This window comes from Hemitrygon akajei, chromosome 21, assembly GCF_048418815.1.
Source record: "Hemitrygon akajei chromosome 21, sHemAka1.3, whole genome shotgun sequence".
Taxonomy (NCBI): domain Eukaryota; kingdom Metazoa; phylum Chordata; class Chondrichthyes; order Myliobatiformes; family Dasyatidae; genus Hemitrygon; species Hemitrygon akajei.
In genome coordinates, this window is record NC_133144.1 from 60,577,072 (window position 1) to 60,600,041 (window position 22,970).

The 22,970-nt window shown below is 45.3% G+C and overlaps 1 protein-coding gene across 2 annotated transcripts in view; it reads left to right on the forward strand.

The window, feature by feature from the left end:
• The window catches only part of LOC140714359 (SH2 domain-containing adapter protein F-like), a 239,109-nt gene that overhangs the window by 107,953 nt on the left and 108,186 nt on the right, over positions 1-22,970 (forward strand). For both annotated transcript variants that reach the window (XM_073025550.1, XM_073025551.1), the window contains exon 3: positions 3,203-3,421. In XM_073025550.1, the coding sequence (XP_072881651.1) occupies positions 3,203-3,421 (219 nt within the window). The remainder of the gene's footprint in view (positions 1-3,202; positions 3,422-22,970) is intronic.

A 22,970-nucleotide genomic window follows, 5' to 3' on the forward strand; every position in this document is an offset into this window, starting at 1 on the left:
TACCAGTTTAAACCGGTTTAAACCAGTTTTTACCGGTTTAAACCAGTATCAACCAGTTTAAACCGGTTTAAACCGGTTTTTACCAGTTTTTACCGGTTTAAACCGGTTTTTACTAGTTTTTACCGGTTTAAACCGGTTTTAACCAGTTTCTACCGGTTTAAACCAGTATCAACCAGTTTAAACCGGTTTTAACCAGTTTTAACAAGTATAAACCGGTTTAAACCAGTTTTTACGTGTTTAAACCGGTTTTAACCAGTTTTACGTTTAAACCGGTTTAAACCAGTTTTTACATTTTTTTACATTTAAACCGGTTTAAACCGGTTTTAACCAGTATCAAACAGTTTAAACCGGTTTAAAACCAGTTTTAACCAGTATAAACCGGTTTTAACAGGTTTTAACCAGTATCAACCGGTTTAAACCGGTTTAAACCAGTTTTTACCAGTTTTTACCAGTTTTAACCAGTATCAGCCAGTTTAAACCAGTTTTAACCAGTATAAACCGGTTTTAACAGGTTTTAACCAGTATCAACCGGTTTAAACCAGTTTTTTACCAGTTTATACCGGTTTAAACCAGTTTTTACCGGGTTAAACCGGTTTTAACCAGTATCAACCGGTTTAAACCAGTTTTTACCAGTTTTTACCAGTTTTAACCAGTATCAGCCAGTTTAAACTGGTTTAAACCAGTTTTTACCGGTTTAAACTGGTTTTAACCAGTTTTACGTTTAAACCAGTTTTTACATTTTAAACCGGTTTAAACCGGTTTTAACCAGTATCAGTTTAAACCCGTTTAAACCAGTTTTAACCAGTATAAACCGGTTTTAACAGGTTTTAACCAGTATCAACCGGTTTAAACCAGTTTTAACCAGTATAAACCGGTTTTAACAGGTTTAACCAGTATCAACCGGTTTAAACCGGTTTTAAACCAGTTTTTACCAGTTTTTACCGGTTTTAACCAGTAACAGCCAGTTTAAACCGGTTTAAAACCAGTTTTTACCAGTTTTTACCAGTTTAAAACCGGTTTTAACCAGTTTTACGTTTAAAACCGGTTTAAACCAGTTTTTACATTTTTTACATTTAAACCGGTTTAAACCGGTTTTAACCAGTATCAAACAGTTTAAACCGGTTTAAACCAGTTTTAACCAGTATAAACCGGTTTTAAACAGGTTTTAACCAGTATCAACCGGTTTTAAACCGGTTTAAACCAGTTTTTACCAGTTTTTACCAGTTTTAACCAGTATCAGCCAGTTTAAACCAGTTTTAACCAGTATAAACCGGTTTTAACAGGTTTTAACCAGTATCAGCCAGTTTAAAACCAGTTTTAACCAGTATAAACCGGTTTTAACAGGTTTTAACCAGTATCAACCGGTTTAAACCGGTTTAAACCAGTTTTTACCAGTTTTAACCAGTATCAGCCAGGTTAAACTGGTTTAAACCAGTTTTTACTGGTTTAAACTGGTTTTAACCAGTTTTACGTTTAAACCAGTTTTTACATTTTTACATTTAAACCGGTTTAAAACCGGTTTTAACCAGTATCAGTTTAAACCCGTTTAAACCAGTTTTAACCAGTATAAACCGGTTTTAACAGGTTTTAACCAGTATCAACCGGTTTAAACCAGTTTTTACCAGTTTTTTACCGGTTTAAACCGGTTTAACCAGTATCAACCAGTTTAAACTGGTTTAAACCAGTTTTAACCAGTTGTAACCAGTTTTAACCAGTATCAACCAGTATAAACCAGTTTTAGCCAGTATAAACTGGTTTTCACCAGTTTTTACCAGTATTAACCAGTTTTAACCAGTATAAACCAGTTTTTAACAGTATAAACTTGTTTTAACCAGTTTTGTGTTAACTGGTTTTCACCAGTTTTAACCAGTATTTTTCCAGTATTAACCAGTAGAAACCAGTTAAAACCAGTTTTTACCAATATAAACCAGTTTTTACCAGTATAAACCAGTTTTAACCGGTTTTAATCCATGCACACAGTTGGAATGATGAACTTACTTGCTGCAGCATCACAGGAACAGAGCATCAGCATTCACAAAAACAACAGAAATTAAACTCATGCACACAAGTCCTGACAAATGATCTCAGCCTGAACTGTCTACTGTTCATTTCTCTCCATGGACACTGCCTGACCTGCTGAGTTCCTCCAGCATTTATGTGTGATGCTATAAATAAAACTCAATTTTACAAGAATATACTATTTGAACAAAGAAAAAAATGTGGTACTGCTAAAAAGCTTTAGTGTTATAGGGTTTTGGTTCATTGGTTCAAGAACTGAATGATTGAGGATGTTGGATTAAAGTCTAAAATATTATTTTTCTTGTAGCTTCTTTCTTTATATAATTTGACACTTTTATATAATTACCTGTTTGTGTGTCATTGTTCAGTGATTTTTCAGTAATTGCATAGTTCTGTGTTTTTCAAAAAGCTTCTCTGCAACCTGTGTCAGCACTCTCTGAACCTGACTATTTCATAGGCTCCCTATTATCAGTGGAATGCCCCTTTCTGTCTAGTCTGAATTAGTTTTTAGTATAAGGCCACAGTGACTTTGTTCGTCTTTTTTCGGTTTTTGCTCTTGTAACACCTAACGAAATGGTTGTAACCTTCCAACCAGTGTTACCAGATCCAACAAGGGAAACAGCTGCTGTTGAGCCTAGTGCTGTGGGACTTCAGACTTCTGTACCTCAGTAGATCAGGCAGCATCTATGAAGAGTAATAAACAGTCGGCCCTTCATCAGGAGGGTCTCGACCAGAAGCATCAACTGTTTATTTCCTTCTCTAGTTGAAACCTGATTTGCTGGGCTCCCCAGCACTCCGTGCGTGTTGTTCTGGATTTCCAGCATCTGCAGAATCTCATGTGTTCGGACTTCTGTACCTCCTGCCTGTTGGTAGCTGCATGGCCCAGATGGTGGAGGTCTCTCACCCCAGAGTATTAGAGTCAGAAACAGGCCCTTCAGCCCACTGGGTCCATGCTATCCATTTAAACTAACTCTATATTAATCCCATTTTTTATTTTCACCGACTCCCCCCAGATTTGGCTACACACTAGACACAGCTGTAAGTTTCTATAACTTTCTCTGTTCCACCCTGATCTTTCCCTGATCCCTTCCATCCACTGACAAACCCTGGTGTGCATTGACCGTTGTTTCCACTGTGTCGTTGAGGGTTCGGTGTTGCTAAATGCTCTCCCATTGTTGTGCAGAGATCCGCCGGCGGGGATCAAAGGATGCCTCCAACAAGCCACTGCCTCTGTACGACACGCCCTACGAACCCACGGAGAACGGCGGAGACTCGGAAGCGGAGAGGGTGCCCTCTCACCGGCCTCGCGAGAGCCGTCTCCCGGAGGATGACGAGCGGCCTCCTGGCGAGTACGACCAGCCCTGGGAGTGGAAGAAGGGCCGGATCTCAAAGGCTTTCGCAGGTAATTAGTTTCCCCGTTGACAAGTCTGGGTCTGTACTTGACAGAGTTCAGAAGGATGAGAATGGAGGTTCTCGTTAACACCTCCTGCATACTGAAAGTACTGACTAGAGTGGTCGTGGAGAGGGTATTTCCATTAATGGGAGTGTCTAGAATCGGAGGACACAACCTCAGAATAAAAGGACCGTCCTTTAAAACTGAAACAAAGAGAAATTTCTTCAGCCAGAGTAAAGTGAACATGTTGAATTCGTTGCCATCTGAGGGGGTGGAGCCCAAGTTATTGGGTGTATTTCAGGCAAAGATTATTAGATTTGTGATTGGTAAAGGGGTTAAGGGTTACGGGGCGAAGGGGGGAGATAAGGGTTGAGAAGAGATGAAAACAGCCATGATGGAGCAGTGGAGTAGACTCGATGGGCCAAATGGCCTAATTCATTTCTTAAGGACCACAGCTGCTTTCTGACTGACGCAGTCATACGGCACAGGAACGATGCTTCGCACCACCAGGGTGATGTTGCCGCTGGTGTTGGAGTCTGCGACTCCCTATCACTGAGTGGATTTTTCCCACACTTCCCAACGCTTGGTTGGTCAGTTCCTATAAGTGACCCCTTGTGTAGGCAGGTGGCAGGAGAATTGGGGCGAGTTGATAGATTCAGGGGCAGACCGTGGTGGTGAATGGGACTGAAGGCATTGCTCTGAGAGCCAGCATAGACTGAATGGGTTGAATGGCCCCTTCTATGCCACGATCTACCTCATCTTGCATCTCATTGTCAGCCTGCACTGCTCATTCTCTGTAACTGTAACACTAACACACTATTCTGCATTCAGTTATTGCTTTTCCTTCGTACTACCTCGATGTACTTAAATATTTTGAAATGATCTTTCTGGTTGGCGTGCAAAGCTTAAAATTCAAGTTCAATTTTATTGTCATCTGACTGTACATATATACAACCAAGTGAAACAATGTCCCTCCGGACCACAGTGCACCCACAAAACAAATATCACACATAGCACATAAACCAAAATATTACCGTAAATAAGGTGATGAAATATTGTTCAAAATTCATGTAATGTGCAGCACAGTAAACAGTACACATTACAGTAAGCAGCTCGCTGTTCTAGTGACGAGCCCTCGGTGGTGTCAGGGTACTCATTAGTCTCACAGCCTGAGGGAAGAAGCTGTTACCCAGTCTGTCAGTCCTAGTCCTGATGTTCCTGTACCTCCTTCCCGACGGTAGTGGGTCAAAGAGAATGTGGGATGGGTGTTAGGGATCTTCAACAATATTTTGGGCCGTTTGTCTGCAAGTTGTCCACTGTATCTAGATACATATGATGACAATGATCTGATTCCAAATCCTTATGAAAATAGGAGAAATTACAGTTAACAGGGTCAGTGGAACCCAACTGATCCCTCCCTTGGCTGAAGCTTCCCGATGGGAGGGGTGCTTCACTCTGGGATTGAATGCCCTCTTGCGAGGCACTCTCAAGAGGGAGTGTGGTGACCTGTAATATTGGGAAGTGTCGGTACATTCGACAGAGGAGAGTGAGGTTCCTGGAGCCGCTGTCAATGGTGGTATTGAAGCTGGTGGCACTGTTTAAACTTGGCGCACTAATTAATGTCACATCCAGCCCTTTAGTCATGAAAGTGCCTCATCAAGCACCAAACCCATCTACCATGGGAGGCATGGTAGTGTAGCAGTTAGAGTAACGCTTCACAGTGCCAGCGACTGGAAGATCGGAGTTCAATTCCCACCGCTGCCTGTAAGGAGTTTGTACGTTCTCCCCATGACTACCTGGGTTTTCTCCGTGTGCTTTGGTTTCCTTCCATATTCCGGTTGGGATTAGTGACTTGTGGGCATTCTACATTGGTGCTGGAAGCATGCTGCCACTTGCAGGCTGACCCCAGCACATCCCTGGACTGGGTTGGTCGTCGCCGCAAACAGTGCACTTCAATATGACAAATAAAGCTAATCTCTCTCGTACAGAAATTTTGGGAAATTATTCAGAAGCATCATTGAAAGATTAGAGTAGGATTCATTTACGGGCAAGGAGGTCAGGAGAGGTGGTCAGATGGCAGGAGTTGCAGGGGATGTGTAACCGGGGAGGAGCATGAGGGCGATATTTCTGCTCTGATGAGAATTTTGACCTCTCACAGATCCACACACTGTCTAGTGCCAGGAGGTTCCCTCACTCAGTGTGGCACTAGGTGTGGGGCAGGGGGACGTATTCACTTCAGTCACTGGGTGCTGAAGAAGAGGTGTGGAAATTGGGAATGGAAAGGGCAGATTCAAGGAGTCATACAGCCCAGAAACAGGCCATTTGGCCTATCTCATGCATGCTGATTGCGATGCCAATCCCATTTGCCTGCCTTTGGCCCACATCCCTCTCAATCTTTCCTGCCCAGGCAAGGATCACTGAGTGCTGAAGAGGGGTGCAGTTGTTCAGGAGTTGCTGCTTCACCTTGAGGAATTGATGGCCTTTGTACCTCAGGAACTTTCCACTGTTTAGTTTCCCCTTTCCTGATGGAGTGAGCAGCCAGTCCCTGATAGAAGGTATTGGTCTGGGTGCAAGTCGATGAGACTAGGCAGAATAACATTTCAGCATGAACTAGATGGGCCAAAGAGCCTGTTTCTGCACTGCAGAGCTCCACAGCTCTATAACTTAATGGGCATTTGATTGACCACTATTTTTTTGGTTTATTCATATTTATATTAATTTGCAAAACAGGAGACCATTCAGCCCATTGAATTTCTCCCAGCTCTCAGAGCTATTCTATTCTATTGTCTGAACTTTCCCTGTAACCTAGTTACTCTCTGATTGCTGGTGTGCCTACAGAATAGGGGTAACGTTACGCCAGCCATTATCCTAGCAACAGGCAGGTCTCTGGGATGCACACTCCTGAAGATGCTCTGAACAAGTATAGATTAGATGGGCTGAAGGGCCTGTTTCTGTGTTGTAGTTATCCATTTCTCAATGACACAATTACCTCCAGGAAAACTGGACCTTTTCTACTTTAATGATCTCAATTTTGAGTCTTCTACCTTGGAATGCTTAATTATGACTCATTGTAAAATTTGAAATGCTTTGTCCTAAGTAAGTCTAGGCGAGGGTTATTCTGTGGTCCTGGTGCGAATAGATATCACTATCTCTTTTTACTTTTCAATAATCTATTAGCTAAGCAGTTTTTCATCAGCAATAAATTGAGCACCCGGTAAAAACCAGACAAAGTGCCTTTCAATGGGCCTTTGGAAAAACGGGAAGTAATTGAGTGCATAAATTGCTTTTTTTTTGGGTACTGGATGTCGCTATGGAAACCTCGCAGAGTGGAAGGAAAGAAGAGAAATGGCTTGAAGCAGCAGACTGAGACGCTTAAGAGGGGTGGGTGCAACGATAAGGGAGGCACTTGGCTGAGTGGCATTTTGGCATTTGTTTTTGCACTCCAGAAGTACCCACTGAGCAACCGTCTTGCAGCCCATCCACGGTGTGCTCAGAAGGAGTTATGAATCGCCACTATGATTCCTGTTTGGATGTGATGCTGAGGCATTGGTCAGACTGCACTTGGATGTAAAGAATGATACAAGGATGTATGCTGAGGCATTAGTCACACCACACTGGAAAATTGTGAGCAGTTTTGGGCCCTTTATCTGAGAAAGGATGTGCTAGCATCGGAGGCTTCGGAGGACATTCACTAGAATTATTCCGGGAATGAAAGGGTTAACACATGAGGAGCATTTCATGGCTCTGGGCCTGTACTCCCTGGAGTTCAGAAGAATTAAATGGGGGGGGGGGGGGAGAGCTAGAATCTCACTGGAGCTTACCGAATATTGAAAGGCCCAGATACAGTGGACGTGGTGATGACGTTTCCAGTAGAGAGGGAGTCGAGGTTCAGAGGGCACAGCCTCAGGATAGAAGAACAGAGGTGAGGAGGTATTTCTTTAGCCAGAGGACAGTGAATCCGGAATTCATTGTCACCGATGTCTGTGGAGGCTAAAGCATTGGGTATATTTACAGCAGAGTTCAATAGGTATTTAATTAGTAAGGAAGTCAAAAGTTATGGGTAGAATGCAGGGGAATGGAGTTGAGGTGGTTAATAACTCAGCATCTTGATGGACCAAATGGCCTAATTCAAATCCTATGTCTTGTGGATATTAAACCATACCTGGGTAGAGACTGCGACTTCCAACAGCAGGGAGACAGTTATGGCTATAAATAGGGCCTTCAAAACTAAAGATTACTTCCATTTTTTGTTCAGAGTGTGAGTTTGTCGCTGAGAATGCGCCTATTGTCTGTCCCTTGTTGTACTGACAATGAGGAAGTGTTTCAAAGTCAACCGCAGGTTAGTTTACAGTGAAATAACTCGGCCAGGCGAGTCAAGGATGGCGGTCGTGGGCGGCACAGTAGCGCCGCTGTTGGTAAGGGGTTTGTATGTTCTACCCATACCGCGAAAGTTTCCTCGGGATGTTCCAGTTTCCTCCCGCATTCTAACGACATACGGTTAGGGTTGGTGAGCTGAGGGAAGCGTACTGCGGGCACGTCACAACGATGGCACAAACAACGCATTTCACTCGTATGTTCGGATGTTTCGATGCATATGTGACAAATAGAGCTAATCTTTGATCTTTAACCAGATTACCATCCCTGATTGCTGAACCAGGTGTTTTTTTTGACCATTCAATGATTTCATAGAACATACAGCACAGTTCTGATTGTGCCAATCCTTTAACCTAGATCAACCTAACCCCTCCCACATAACCCTCCATTTCAATTTTTCCATGTGCCTATCTAAGTATATCTTAAGTGTCCCTAATGTATCTGCCTCTCCCGCCACCCTGCAGTGCTTCCCCTGCCTCTACCATTCTTTGTGTAAAGAAACCTACCTCTGACATTGCCCCTGCACTTTCCTCCAGTAAATCTTGCTTGTAGCGGCGTTACTGCCAGACCTTAAAAATATGCTCCCTTGTATTCGTCAGCATCATAATTATGTACCATGGTGTATGACATGGGCAACCAGGATCTTCAATCTCAGTGGTCCCCAACCACCGGGCCACAAAGCATGTGCTACCGGGCCGCGAGGAAACGATATGATTTGGCAATATGAAACGATATGAGTCAGCTGCACCTTTCCTCATTCCCTGTCACGCCCACTGTTGAACTTGAACGCACGCAAGGTCATCAGTCGCCTAAACACAGTGATAACCTCACGCCAGGGGTCACTGGTTGGCCTCAGGTAACCGGCCACCTCATGCGGCCGGCGAGAAGTGCCATTGCTACTGGCCTGGAGCACGGACAGATGGGTGCCACCTCCAAATCTGTTTAGTACATCAAATGTTCGTGGGGAACCCAGTGCTAAAATATTCGCAGATGACCTAATTCGGGCTCAGGGTTTCATAAGTAGCAGAGTAGCTACCTCGCTGCGATCTACTGAAAGTCATCCCTTGAGCCAAACTTTTGTCGGCCGATAGATCCTACGGGGGGGGGGGGGGGGGGAGTGCCGAGCGCACGCCCTGTCGCACTCCTTGCCACTCGCTCGGTCTCTCTCTCCGGACTGCGACCGCTGCAGCCCCGACATGGTGACCTCCGGCCCTTACTTTGTCCTCTCACCCCACCCACGACCAGCCGCACCTGACCATGGCATCTGGCAGTGGGCGGGCAGGAGTCTGGAGTTCGGGCCCGGAGGCCGTCTAATGAGGCAATGAAGCCCTCAAAACTGCTTCAGCACCTTGAGTCCAGGCACCCCGCACTTAAAGACAAACCCGTTGATTTTTTTGAGCGGAAAAAATGTGAGTAAGCGAGACAGAAGCAAGTGCTGAGAGCCACGTAAACTAAATAGCGGAATAGACTGGACATAAGGAACCCCCTTCGAGTATCGCTGTATTCCAGTCGTGTTTAACACCACCGTTGGCCGGTCCGCAAGAATATTGTCAATATTAACCGGTCCGTGGTGCAGAAAAGGTTGGTGATCCCTGTTCAATCTGTCCATGACCACAATTGTTTTTGGCAAATATTTCCACAGAAGTGGTTTGCCATTGCCTTCCTCTGGGCAGTGTCTTTACAAGACAGGTGACTCCAGCCATTATCAATGCTCTTCAGAGATTGTCTGCCTGGCGTCAGTGGTCGCATAACCAAGACTTGTGATATACACCAGCTGCTCATACGACCATTCACTGTCTGCTCCCATGACTTCAGATGACCCTGATTGGGGGGTGGAGTGGGGTAAGCAGGTGCTACACCTTGCCCAAGGGTGACCTGCAGGCCAGCAGAAGGAAGGAGCACCTTAAACCACCTCCTTTGGTAGAGACGTATCTCTACCCCACCCTCCTCCCCTTGTATTAACCATAAATATTTCAAGTAAAGTCGAGTTTATTGTCATGTGCACAAGAATGGTGAGATACAGGTATAATGAAAATCTTGCTTGCAACAGCATCACAGACATATAGGTTCAGACAACACATGGAATATAAGTTATCCAAGACAAGTGAAGAAAAAAGAACTGTAAACCACGAAACACACACAAAATGCTGGAGAACTCAGCAGGCCAGGCAGCATCTATGGAAAAGAGTAAATACTCGACATTTCGGGCCGAGACCTTTCATTAGTGCTAATGAAGGGCCTTGGCCCAAAACATTGACGTTTACTCTTTTCATAGATGCTGTCTGGCCTGCTGAGTTCTCCAGCATATTGTGCATGTTACTTGGATTTCCAGCATCTGCAGATTTTCTTTTGTCTGTAAACCAGGGCATCAATGCAAAGGCGCAGTGGGGGACAGGTGCATGGTAGTATAAGAAATGGTGTGTAGCGTTCTGTTGCTGAGATAGGGTTAGGGTTGTGCAGTTCTCTTCAAGAACGGAGTAACTGTTCCTGAGCCTGGTGGTGTGGGATTTGGGGTGTCTGTACCTCCTGCCTGATGGTACGGTGCCAGTGAGAAGTGGGCGAGGGCAGCATTGATATCAGTGGATGGGAAACCCCATGCTTTGAAAAGGTGAACATCTAAGATGGTCTAGAATTGAAAGCCTCGTCCTGAGAACAGATGCAGTGGAAACAGAAGAACTGAGAAGTGAGAGTAGCATTTTTACAAGTGACGGGGTGGGAGAAGTCTAGTCAAGATAGTTATGAGAGACAGATGTTAATGGATAGTCTGTCTCCAGAAATCTCTTGTGACCTTAATTCCCCCAACCCCCACCAATCCTGCACACACAACTGCAGTTACTGTTCCTGCATCATAAACCCCTTTAAGCTAACCATGGAGTAAGGTGTCCTTTGTGGAAGGTACCCACGGTGTTTGAGTTGTTATGGTGTTGTCCATTAAACCCCTGCCTTAACTGAAGACCTCCAGGTTCCAAGCTCCCTCCCCAGCCCCCACCCCCCACCTGAGGACCCCCAAGGTTTCAGGCTCCCACAGACTGAAGACCCCCGGGTTCCAGGCTCTCCCAAGTCCTGCACATTATTTGAATTTTGAGCTACGCCACTTCAGCCAAGGTCTGTAACCTGTGATACCCAGTGTGATTGAATGGTCAGGGACTGGACACTTACACCCACACACACCCTGAGCTCGAGCTGTTCTGATGCAGGTCTATCAGCACCTCGCTTTCCTGGCCAGTACCTTCGGCATGGAAGAAAGCGTGGCAGGTAATGACGGATGTTGTGTTTCAATTGGCCTGAAGCTCCTTGTACATTATTGTCAGGTTTGCACCTCAGGAGCACGTCTGGAGAATCAGGAAGATTCCTTGCACGTTACTCCCCCTCCCCCCATGTCTGTGCATATCCCTGCTAGTGTTTGCCTATGTGTTTCTCTCTCCTGAATATGTGTGTGTCGCTCTCTCTCTCTGACTTTCTTTCTGTCTGTCTGTCTCTATCTCTCTGTCTTTCTGTTTCTTTCCTCTCTCTCTCTCCCCCTCTTTGTCTATCTCTCTCTGCCTATCTGTCCCTCTTTCTGTCTATACCTCTCTTTCTCTGCCTCTTTCTCTCTCTGTCTCCATCTCTTTGACTATCTCTCTCTCTCTGTCTCTGCATCTCTCTCTCTCTCTCTCTCTATCCATCCATCTTTTTACTGTCTCGGATCACAGAATGATTTTCTTTCCCCATCTTTTCCTGAGCAGCAGAAAGTGCCTGCAGATAATTATACTGAGATTGAAACATTAGTGTGTGATTTCCCTTCCCAGTGCAGTCACTGTAGCTGAAAATACAAAGAGGTATTTCCATCTTTTTCCTATGATAAACTTGCCTGTATAGACAGCTGATGACTAACAGGCATAGTCTGGCTATCTCTGATAATAATTCCTGCTTTTAAATTGCCCTTGTGCAGATAAACCGGTGCTGATAAATTCGCAGGCTGCGTGTCACCAGCAAACTGCCCAGTGTGAGGGTGGGCAGTCAGCAGTCCTATCACTGAGGGCAAGGCATTACACACAGAGATTGAGAGGCTGCAAAGGACAAGCCTCATGGCTATTCTGCTGCAGGAGATGCTCCAGTGGGACAGCACGGTAACATGGCAGATAGCGTAACGTGCCAGTGACATGGGTTCTGTTCCTCATGCTGTCTGCAAGGAGTTTGTATTGCCTCCCGGTGACCATGCGCGCTTCCTTTGGATGCTCCATTTTCCTCCCACAAAGATGTGCGGGTTAGTAGTTTAATTGGTCACGTGGGTATAATTGTGCAGCAACGGCTGGAAGGGCCTGTTACTGTGCTGTATCTCTAAATAAAAATAAATAAAATAGAATTCACAAGGAGTCAAGGTAAGGAAATAAATTGTTCCCAGAGTCAGAGTCTGTGGAACAAGCACAGAAACTGGCCTTGTGGTCCAATTCGTCTGTGTTGATCAAGATGTCCGCTAGTCTCATTTGTCCATGTTTAGCCCATAATCTTTCAAACCTCTCCTATTCATTATTGTACTTGTCTCAACTGCTTCCTCTGGCACCTAATTTCATTAAAAGATTTTAAGTGAGGGAGAAAAAAAAATTAATAAAATTCTTCAATCTATGTTGAAGATTTGTATTACAGAAAATCGTGAGGCAGATTGTTTTCAAGGAACACAATGTCTTTGTAACGCAGGAAGTGACAGTGACTTCGCTCTCTTATCCATTCTCTCTCCCCTCCTCAACCAACCGGGTGTTTGCTTCAGATACTGAGGGACAAAAATATTGTGTCGTACAGCTCAGGAATGCCCATCATGTCTGTGCTGACCTTTGCCCTCATCTACTTGGCCACATCAATTCCTTGCCCTTTTGTGTCTGTCTAAGTGTCCCTGGTATGTACCTCCTCGGGCAGCAAGTTCCAGGTGTCAAATGCCCTGTGTTCTAATGCTGTCTTCTTCCAACCTCCTCCACTCCTGCCTCTGACCCATGAGTTTTACGAGCTCACTAAAGGTGCCAATGGAGCAAAAGCGCGGAGAAAGGCTCTACAGAAATGCAAGTATCTCACCTCCCTATCAGGACATCCCAACACACTTCAGAATTTTAGGCTTTTCCAGAGGCCACTCATTTTAATATCAATTCCCCTTCCCATTCCTATATGTCAGCTCACGGCCTCCTCTATTGCCACAATGAGGCCACTCTCAGGTTGGAGGAGCAACCCCTCATTTTCTGCCTGGATAGCCTCCAACCTGATGGCATAAGCATTGATTTTTCTAACCGCCAGTTATTTCTTCCTTCTCTCTTTCTCTATCCCCCACTCTGTTTCCCCCCTTACCTCTTCTCTCCTCCTCACCTGCCTATCATCTTCTTCTGGTGCTCGTTCTCCTTTCTCCCATGGTCCTATCAAATTCCTTCTTCTTCAGCCCTTTACCTTTTTCACCTACCACCTCACAGCTTCTCAATTCTTTCCCCCCTCTCCCACCCAGCCACCTTCTCCCTCACCTATAGGAAGAAGCACTGTCGACGTCTCGGCCCGAAACGTCGACAGTGCTTCTCCCTATAGATGCTGCCTGGCCTGCTGCGTTCCACCAGCATTTTGTGTGTGTTGCTTGAATTTCCAGCATCTGCAGATTCCCTCATGTTCTCCCTCACCTATCACCTACCAGCTTGTACTCCTTCCCCTCCCCCGCTTCTTATTTTCAATCCTCCCCTCACCTTTCCGGTCCTGATGAAGGGTCTCTGCCCAAAGTGGTGACTGTTCTTTCTCCTCCATAAATGCTGCCTGACCTACAGAGTTCTTTCTGCATTTTGTGTGTGTTGTTCTGGATTTCAGTGCCAGTAGTGTCAAAAAAAAAACACACAGCAACCAATGTGTGCGTAAGACCATAAGGTGCAGGAACAGAGTTAGGACTTTTGGCCTTTCGAGTCTGCACTGCCGTTCCATTATGGCTGATTCACTATTCCTTTCAGCCCCATTCTCCCACCCTCTCTCCACAACCTTCGACACCTTTGCTCATTGAGAACCTATCAACCTCAGCTTTAAATATACCCAACGATTTGGCCTCCACTACTATCTGTTGCAATCAATTCCACAGATTCACCACCCTCTGGCTAAAGAAATGCCCCCTTTATCTCTGATCTAAAGGGACGGCCTTCAATTCTGAGGTTGTGTCCTCTGGTCCTAGACTCCCCCACTATACACAGTGTGATCCCATACACAGGAGTTCAGTTGAGATTATATAAATTCATTAGTGATATTGGGGGATAGGCATTGCTCCCTCAAGAACTCCACTGCATTCATCGGAGAAGCTGAGGAATTCTATACATTGGTTTGGTAGAGTAGGTTCACTGAAGTACCCCTGTTATTTTGAAGGGTGAACGAGGGGTTAAATATTTAGCTGTCCGATCATTTATACCCCAGCAACCTGACCTTGCAGCATGACAGCTGACAGGGCCTCCGTTATGGAAACATCTCCGTGCTCTGTCTTACTGTCTCGTTCCTTCTTTGGGCGGTGAAGTGATAAGACGAGTTCATCAAAAATCTGCCTGTTTTTATGTGACAGGTGAATGTATTTTTCTCAGCAGCGAGACTACACATCTCCTGTAAAACAACCCAAGGTCAAGGCACCTGAGGGAACTGAAAATACAATTTAAATGCAACACAACTGTGTTTGAAAGCGATAAAGATAATTTATAAGAGTCGTCATATCCAGCACAAACCTTTCAAACAGTTTCAAACAATGTAAATTTAAAGCTGTTAGCAATGCCGACAGACTACCTGATGGATGTAGCGTATCCGGCTACATTTGCTTTATTAAAATATGACTCAATTATTTTTTAATGTTCTTTTGCATTTTTGAATCATGTTTTTGATTTTCCTCCTGAATTGAAAGGTTTCTACCCAACCTATGGACTCACTTTCAAGGACTCTACAATTCATGTTCTCACTATAATTTATTTACTTATTTATTATATTTTTATATTTGCACGGTTTGTCTTCTTTTGCACATTGGTTGTTTGCCAGCCTTTGTGTGCAGTTTTTCATTGATTCTATTGTACTTCCTTGTTCTACAGTGAATGCCTGCAGGTATTACAGGAAAGTTACTGGCATGGTTGGAGCATTGGCTGATTAGTAAGAGGCAGTGAGTGGAAATAAAAGGATCATTGTCTAGTTGGCTGCCAGTGACTAGTGGTGTTCCGCAGGGGTCGGTGTTGGGACCGCTTCTTTTTATGCTGTATATCAATGATTTAGATATTGGAATAGATGGCTTTGTTGCCAAGTTTGCAGATGATACGAAGATTGGTGGGGGAGGGGCAGGTAGTGTTGAGGAAACAAGTAGGCTGCAGAAGAACTTAAATAGATTAGGAGAGTGGGCAAGAAAGTGGTAAATAAAATACAACGTTGGAAAATGCATGCTCCTGCACGTTTGTAGTAGATATAAATGTGCGGTCTATTTTCTAAACAGGGAGAAAATCAGAAAATCTGAGGTGCAAAGGGACTTGGGAGTCCTTGTGCAGAATACCATAAAAGTTAACTTGCAGGTAGAGTTGGCGTGAGTCCTGAGGCTCCTGTTCCTTCTTCCTGATGGCAGCAGAGAGCATAACCTGGGTAGTGGGGGTTCCTGATGACAGGAACCTATGACAATAGTCCATGTAGATGTGCTCAGTGGTGAGGAGGGCTTAACCCATAATGGACCGGCCGTATTCCCTACTTTTGTAGGATTTCCCATACAAGGGCATTGGTGTTTCCATACCAGACAGTGATGCACCCTGTCAATATACTCTTCACCACACATCTATAAAAGTTTGTCAAAGTTTTAGATGACATGCCAAATCTCACAATCTTCTAAGGAGGTGGAGGCGCTGCTGTGCTTTCTTCGTAATTGCTCTCAGTGCCGGGCCCAAGACCGGTCCTCTGAAATGATAACGCTGAAGAATTTGAAGTTGCTGATCCTCTCTACCTCTGATTCTCCTGATGAGGACTAGTTCGTGGACCTCCATTTTCCTCTTCCTGAGGTCAATAATAGAGATGCCTTGCTACAATTATATAAAGGCCGGGTGAACCTATCTAGAAGGAACCTATCTACAAAGCTGGTTTCCCAGCCTTTGAAAGGGTGTTTATATGGTGGGGGCTATGCAGGGAAAACTTGGGTCTACTGTATGTGTGTAATTGAGCAGACTGCATCCATTTTGAGCAGAGATGGAAAGACCCCCACTCTCTGTAAGGAGTTTGCAGTTCTTCCCATGACAGTGTAGGTTTCCTCCAGTGCTCCGGGTTCCTCCCACATATCAATAATGTACAAGTTAGGATTAGTGAACAGTGGGCATGCTTTGTTGGTGCCAGAAGCATGGTAACATTTGCAGATTTCTTCCAGCGCAATCCTAACTGATTTGATTTAACTTAATGCAAACGATGTATTTCACTGTATGTTTCGAGTACATAAGACAAAGCTGATCTTTAAAACGAGAGGAGATCCCATTGAAGCATCCAAAATTCTGGCAAGATTTGAGAGGGTGGGTATGCGGATGGGTCTCCTGGCTAGGTACCTAGAGCAAGAGGTCATAGCTTCAGAATGAAGGGTAAGCCCTTAGGACGGGATATAGCAACGTTCTGCACCCAGAGATGGTGAATCTTTGGGATTCTGTATGCAGGAGGGTTGTGGAGGGTCCATCACTGAGTGGAAAGGTTCTGCACCCAGAGATAGTGAACCTTTTGGATTTTGTCTGTAGGAAGGTTGTGAAGGGTCCATCACCGAGTGGAGAGGTAAACCTTTGGGATTCTGTATGTAGCAGGGTTGTGGAGGGCCCATCACTGACTAGAAAGACTCTTCATCCAGAGGTGGTGAACCTTCAAGATTCTAATTCAGAAGGATGTGGAGGATCCATCACTGAGTGCATCCAAGAGTGTGCAGGAGTAACTGGTGGAATTTAGATGCAACTGCAACCAAGAAAGATGAGATGGGAGCAGGAAAGTAGGGCAGAGATAGACGTTTAGCCATAATCTTACTGAATAGGACAACAGGCTCGAGGAGCTAAATGGCTCCTGTTTGTCACCTGTACAGTGCCATTCCTTTGTTAAAGACATGGTGGTCCTGAGGGCAAGAGTAGTTCACTACAGATGTGGTTGGGAGAGGGAGACGTTCACTAACCTGGAGCACTGAAGGGAAACATCAGTAACACATGCTGACCTCTCACCATCTGCTGTGATCTCCCAGCACACACTAGGCCTGTGCCCAATGTGCAGAGGTCACAGCAATCTCCTGCAACTGGACCCAGGACCATCAGCTGACTGATTGTGTCGCTCTAAGATAAATTATTCAGAGCAAACACTTCTTCACTCAGAGGGTGATGCGAATGTGGAATGAGCAGTCAGCGGAAGTGGCGAATGTAGATTCATTTGTAACGTGTAGGAGAAACTTGGATTGATGCATGGATGGGATGGGTATGGAGAGACGTGGTTGGAGAGCAGGTAGGTGGGTTGACAGGGCTGTAGTGCTCTATGTCTGTATCTGGGCAATTCCAGGGGCAGATATACCCACCTTCCACCCACTAGTCCCCTCAACAAACTGTTCACACACAGTGAAACACGCCAATCAGTCAGAATCCGGACCAAACCATGTAAGGAGTTACTTGGTCAGGAAGTTTCCAAATCTAAGTCAGGCAGATGTTGGAAATCTGAAATAAAAACAGAAATTGCTGGAAACATTCAGCAGGTCGGGCAGCATCTGTGGAGATGACCTTCCATCAGAACCTTTCAGCCTGTACAGAAGAGAGGAAGTAGGTTCAAGGCAGAGAGGTTAGCGAGGCAATTCCAGAGCTTGAAGTACGGGTGGCTACCAAGGCTGGACCAGTGATCTGTTCTGCGGGGACACATTTGCTTAGGCAGGTTCCATATAGACAGAGCCAGGCCCTTCCCTGTGAACACCTTCCCCATCTCACCACCAAGGGCGTAGTCCAGGTGGTTCAGGAAGAGAATCAAAGCTTCCCGGTTGGATCTCATTGACTTTATTTATGAACAGGTGGCAAACACAGGTCACCTACAGGTAGATGAGTTTGGTAAGGTGGTATCATGGTTGGTGCAGATATGCCCCTGTGCTGTACTGTTCTATGTTGTAAACCCGTGGGTGTTACAAGCTTTTCTCAATTGTCCTGTACCTTGGAAGATTTACTCACACATTGGGTTCCAGGGGAGAAGAGGGAGGGATACCGTTGCCCAGGTAGGTCTACAGCGACAGGGACGGGTCCTCTCTGGTGAATGGCAGCCACACCTCACCACCAAGGGCGTGGTTCATATGGTCAGGGCTGAATTCCTGCCTTTTGCATGATGCTCAGTGTGGGTAGCAACCGGATACGGTGGTTGGCTGATGATAAACAGGAGAGGAATAACATTTCGGATCTGTGGATAAACACGGAATTCCAGTGCTCCACTCAGCACAAGAAGCTTTTATCGCCACTCAATTATTTAGACTTCCTGATGCCGCTGAGTCCTTCAATAGGCAGTGATTCGTTCCAAGGTAAACATCCCCTGGATTGGTTAGAGGCGGTCTCGCCCAATGCATTACTGCAGGAACATTTGCTGCCTGGAAAATCTCTGCATCTCTATGGGAGACCTCGCATTCTTTCCACATTACAGTCTGTGTCCCTGCCCATTCATTATCCCATCTATATCCCCCTCCTCCATAACATACACACAGCCCGCACCGACGTCCAGCTATGCAACATCACCGAGGTTGGATGAGGTCAATCAGGCAGCAATGATGTTGCAATTTAAAGGGGGTGTAATTTTAAGGTGATTGGAGGAAATTATGGGGGGGGCGGGTGTCAGAGTTAAGTGTTTTTTTTACTCAGAATGCTGCATGCATGGAACACTCTGCCAGGCGTGGTGGTATTTAAGAAACTCTTAGATGATAGAAAAATGGAGGGTTATGTAGGAAGGAAGTAAAGGTTAAATTGATTTCAGAGTACCGGTAAGTTAAATATTTGGCACAACATCATGGTCTGAAGGTTCCGTACTGTTCTATGTTAAAAAGAGCATCATATCTCTACACTGCCTTCCACATGTTTTCTAGACACCCTAAATTTCCTTCATATTTCCCTACAACATAGGAGACTATTCACCCCTTTGAATCTCTGCTGGCTCACAGAGCAATCCCATTCTCCCGTTCATTTCTCCTGTAATGTATTCTCCCAATGTTCCCAACAATTCCATCCCTCACATATTAGTAGGGGAGACAATTAACTTGCTAACATGCACATCTTTGGGATGTGGGAGGAAACTGGAGCAGGGAGAATCCGCGAACTCCATACAGACAGCGGACGAGGTGGGCATCAAACCATGGACCTTGGATGTGTGAGGCGGTGGCTCCACCCACTGCGCCACGGCCAGTGAAGCTCATCGCTGTTGTGAGGTAGGAAATGGCTGCCTGAAGTTCCTCCGGGCATCGTGGCTATTTTACCATCATTAGAGGGGAGATAAATCCCTAAATACCCCTTATCTGAGTGGCATGCCAGCCCTTTGCAGGGGCTGTTTAGGATGCACCCACAGTGATGTGTCCGGAGTCACACACTGGTTCAGGATGGCTGATTTCTTGTTCTCATCTTCTCTGGAAATTATTTAATTAACCAAATTTAAATTCACCAGCTGTTGTGTGGGGTTTTGAACTCTTGCAGTCAGATCAATAGTCCAGCCTTTGAGTCAGTCATTCAGCAACTTAGTCACTGCACCATCGATCCCACAGAACAAGAGAATAGAAAACCTAATTTAACATAAATTGGTTTATTGTTGTCACATGTACCGAGGCACAGTGAAAAACCTTGTTTTGCATGCCATCCATACACGTCATGACCATAAGTCATAGGAACAGAATTAGGCCATTCAGCCCATTAAGTAAGTTTAAGAGCCCATTAGAGCTCTTATAGATAGCGGGGTCAAGGGATATGGGGAGAGGGCAGGAATGGGGTACTGATTGTGTATGATCAGCCATGATCACAGTGAATGGTGGTGCTGGCTAGAAGGGCCAAATGGCCTACTCCTGCACCTACTGTCTATTGTCTATTGTCTATAAGTCTGCTCCGCCATTCCACCATGGCTGATCCCAGATTCCCATTCAACCCCATACACCTGCCTTCATGCCATATCCTTTGATGCCCTGACCGATCAGGAAACTATCAACTTATGCTTTAAATATACCCACAGACTTGGCCTCCACTGCAGTCTGTGGCAGAGCATTTCACAGATTCACTACTTTCTGACCAAAAAAATTCCTCCTTACCTCTGTTCTAAAAGGTTGCCCCTCAATTTTGAGGCTGTGCCTTTTAGTTCTGGATACCCCCGCTGTAGGAAACAGCCTCTCCACATCCACCTTATCTAGTCCTTTCAACATTCACTAGGTTTCAGTGAGAATTCTAAATTCCAGTGAGTACAGGCCCAAAGCTGCCGAACGCTCCTCACGTGTTAACCCCTTCATTCCCAGAACCATCCTCGAGAAACCCCGCTGGACTCTCTCCAATGACAACACATCCTTTCTGAGATACAGGACCCACAACTGTTGACAACACTCCAAGTGTGGCTTGAATGTGGTTAGTCAACACACTGATGTAGTACAAAGGGAAAGCAATAACAGATTGCAGTTACAGAGGAAGCACAGTGCAGGTGCAAGGCCGCGGTCAGGTAGATGAGAGCCCAGGTGACCATTGGAGACGTCCATTGATGGCAATTGTTGGAATCAAACCGTTCTAGCATTTCCAAGCCAGCAGGGCGAGACCCTTGATACGGTCTCATTTTTTTGTAAGTCTGCTGCAAGTGATTTTTTACCTGGTTGTTAGTGACTCTGATTCTGAGAATATTACTTTACTTGGTCTCAATGACTTTTGTTTTACCTGGTTGCTAATGACTCTGATTCTGAGAATTTTGTTTTACTCAATGGTAATGTCACTGATTTTGTGAGTTATTTTAAACTCAGATATTAATGACTCCGTTTCTATTATTAACCAGTTGTTAAAGACACCGATTCTGAGAGTATTTTTTTACCTGTTTGTTAATGACACCAACTCTACATGTTTTGTTTTACCCCGTGGTTAATGATTCTGATTCTGAGAGTTTTGTTTTACCTGGTTATAAATGACACCGAATCCGTCAGTATTTTTTTACTCAGTTATTAATGACTCTAATTCTAAAATTACCCAAATATTAAAGGTACTAATTCTGGGAGTATTTTTTAAACCTGGTTCTTAATAACACTGACATGAGAGTTTTGTTTTACCCGATTGTTAATGACAGTGATCTTACCTAGTTGTTGATTGCTCCAATTCTATTATTACTCATTTGTTAAAGACACCGATTTTGATTTTGTTTTACCTGGTTATTAATTAGATCATAGGACCATAAGATATGGGAGCAGAATCAGGCCATTTGGCCCATCGAGTCTGCTCTGCCTTTTCATCAGGGCTGATTGAGTTTTCCTCTCGGCCCCAATCTCCAACCTATGGATTCCAATTCTATAATTACCCAGTTGTTAAAGACACCGATTCTGAGAGTTATTTTATTTTACCCTGTTCTAATGACACCAATTCTGAGGCGCTAACCTGCAGCCGCCCATAAATTAAAGTGTTTTGAAGCCTAACCCGACAGGAAGAAATGGCTTTGGGATTGCTTGACCTTTTGGAAGGGACCTCGCTCAGCAATCCTCGAGCCATCAGCCAGCCCTGCTGACGGGTCAGACTCCCACTTACTGCCTCCTCCTCCCCTTTGACAGGTCTGCCTCCCGCCGAGGCCGAGCACAAGGCAAAGGGCAGCTCCCGGAGCTGCTGGTGGCGGCTGAGTCAAGCAAAGGCGGAGTTGCATTTTGATAGCACCTTTCACAGCCTTTGGGAATTCTCACATATCCCGAGCATTTATGGTAGTAGTAATCGTGAAATTTATGCACAGCAAGAGTTAAGTGATTTGCTTTAGTGCTGTTTGATGAGGAAAACCCAAGATACTAAGGTAACTCCCTGACTGGAGACACAGGAAACAGTGGGTGGTAGAATCTAGAGCAACAAACACTCTGCTGGAGCAACTCTGGGCTGAACAGCACCTGTGAGAAGAAAGGAATTGTTGGCCTTCCAAGGTTTCAACCCAAAACCCTGTACAACCCCACCTGGCTCATTGTGGTTTGACTGTATAACCCCACCTGGCTCATTGTGGTTTGACTGTACAACCCCACCTGGCTCATTGTGGTTTGACTGTACAACCGCACCTGGCTCATTGTGGTTTGACTGTACAACCCCACCTGGCTCATTGTGGTTTGACTGTATAACCCCACCTGGCTCATTGTGGAAACACGAGGAAATCTGCAGATGCTGGAAATTCAAACAACAACACACACAAAATGCTGGTGGAACACAGCAGGCCAGGCAGCATCTATAGGGAGAAGCACTGTCGATGTTTCAGGCCGAGACCCTTCGTCAGGACTAACCGAAAGGAAAGATAGTAAGAGATTTGAAAGTAGTGGGGGGAGGGGGAAATACGAAATGATAGGAGAAGACCGGAGGGGGTGGGATGAAGCTAAGAGCTGGAAAGGTGATTGGCGAAAGTGATACAGAGCTGGAGAAGGGAAAGGATCATGGGACAGGAGGCCTCGGGAGAAAGAAAGGGGTGGGGGGAAACACCAGAGGGAGATGGAGAACAGGCAAACAACTAAATATGTCAGGGATGGGGTAAGAAGGGGAGGAGGAGCATTAATAGAACTAGAGAAGTCAATGTTCATGTCATCAGGTTGGAGGCTACCCAGCCGGTATATAAGGTGTTGTTCCTCCAACCTGAGTTTGGATTCATTTTGTTAGTAGAGGAGGCCATGGATAGACATATCAGAATGGGAATGGGACGTGAAATTAAAATGTGTGGCCACTGGGAGATCCTGCTTTTTCTGGCGGACAGAGCGTAGGTGTTCAGCGAAACGGTCTCCCAGTCTGCGTCGGGTCTCACCAATATATAAAAGGCCACACTGGGAGCACCGGACGCAGTGTACCACACCAGCCGACTCACAGGTGAAGTGTCGCCTCACCTGGAAGGACTGTCTGGGGCCCTGAATGGTGGTGAGGGAGGAAGTGTAAGGGCAGGTGTAACACTTGTTCCGTTTACAAGGATAAGTGCCAGGAGGGAGATCGGTGGGAAGGGATGGGGGGGATGAGTGGACAAGGGAGTCGCGTAGGGAGTGATCCCTGCG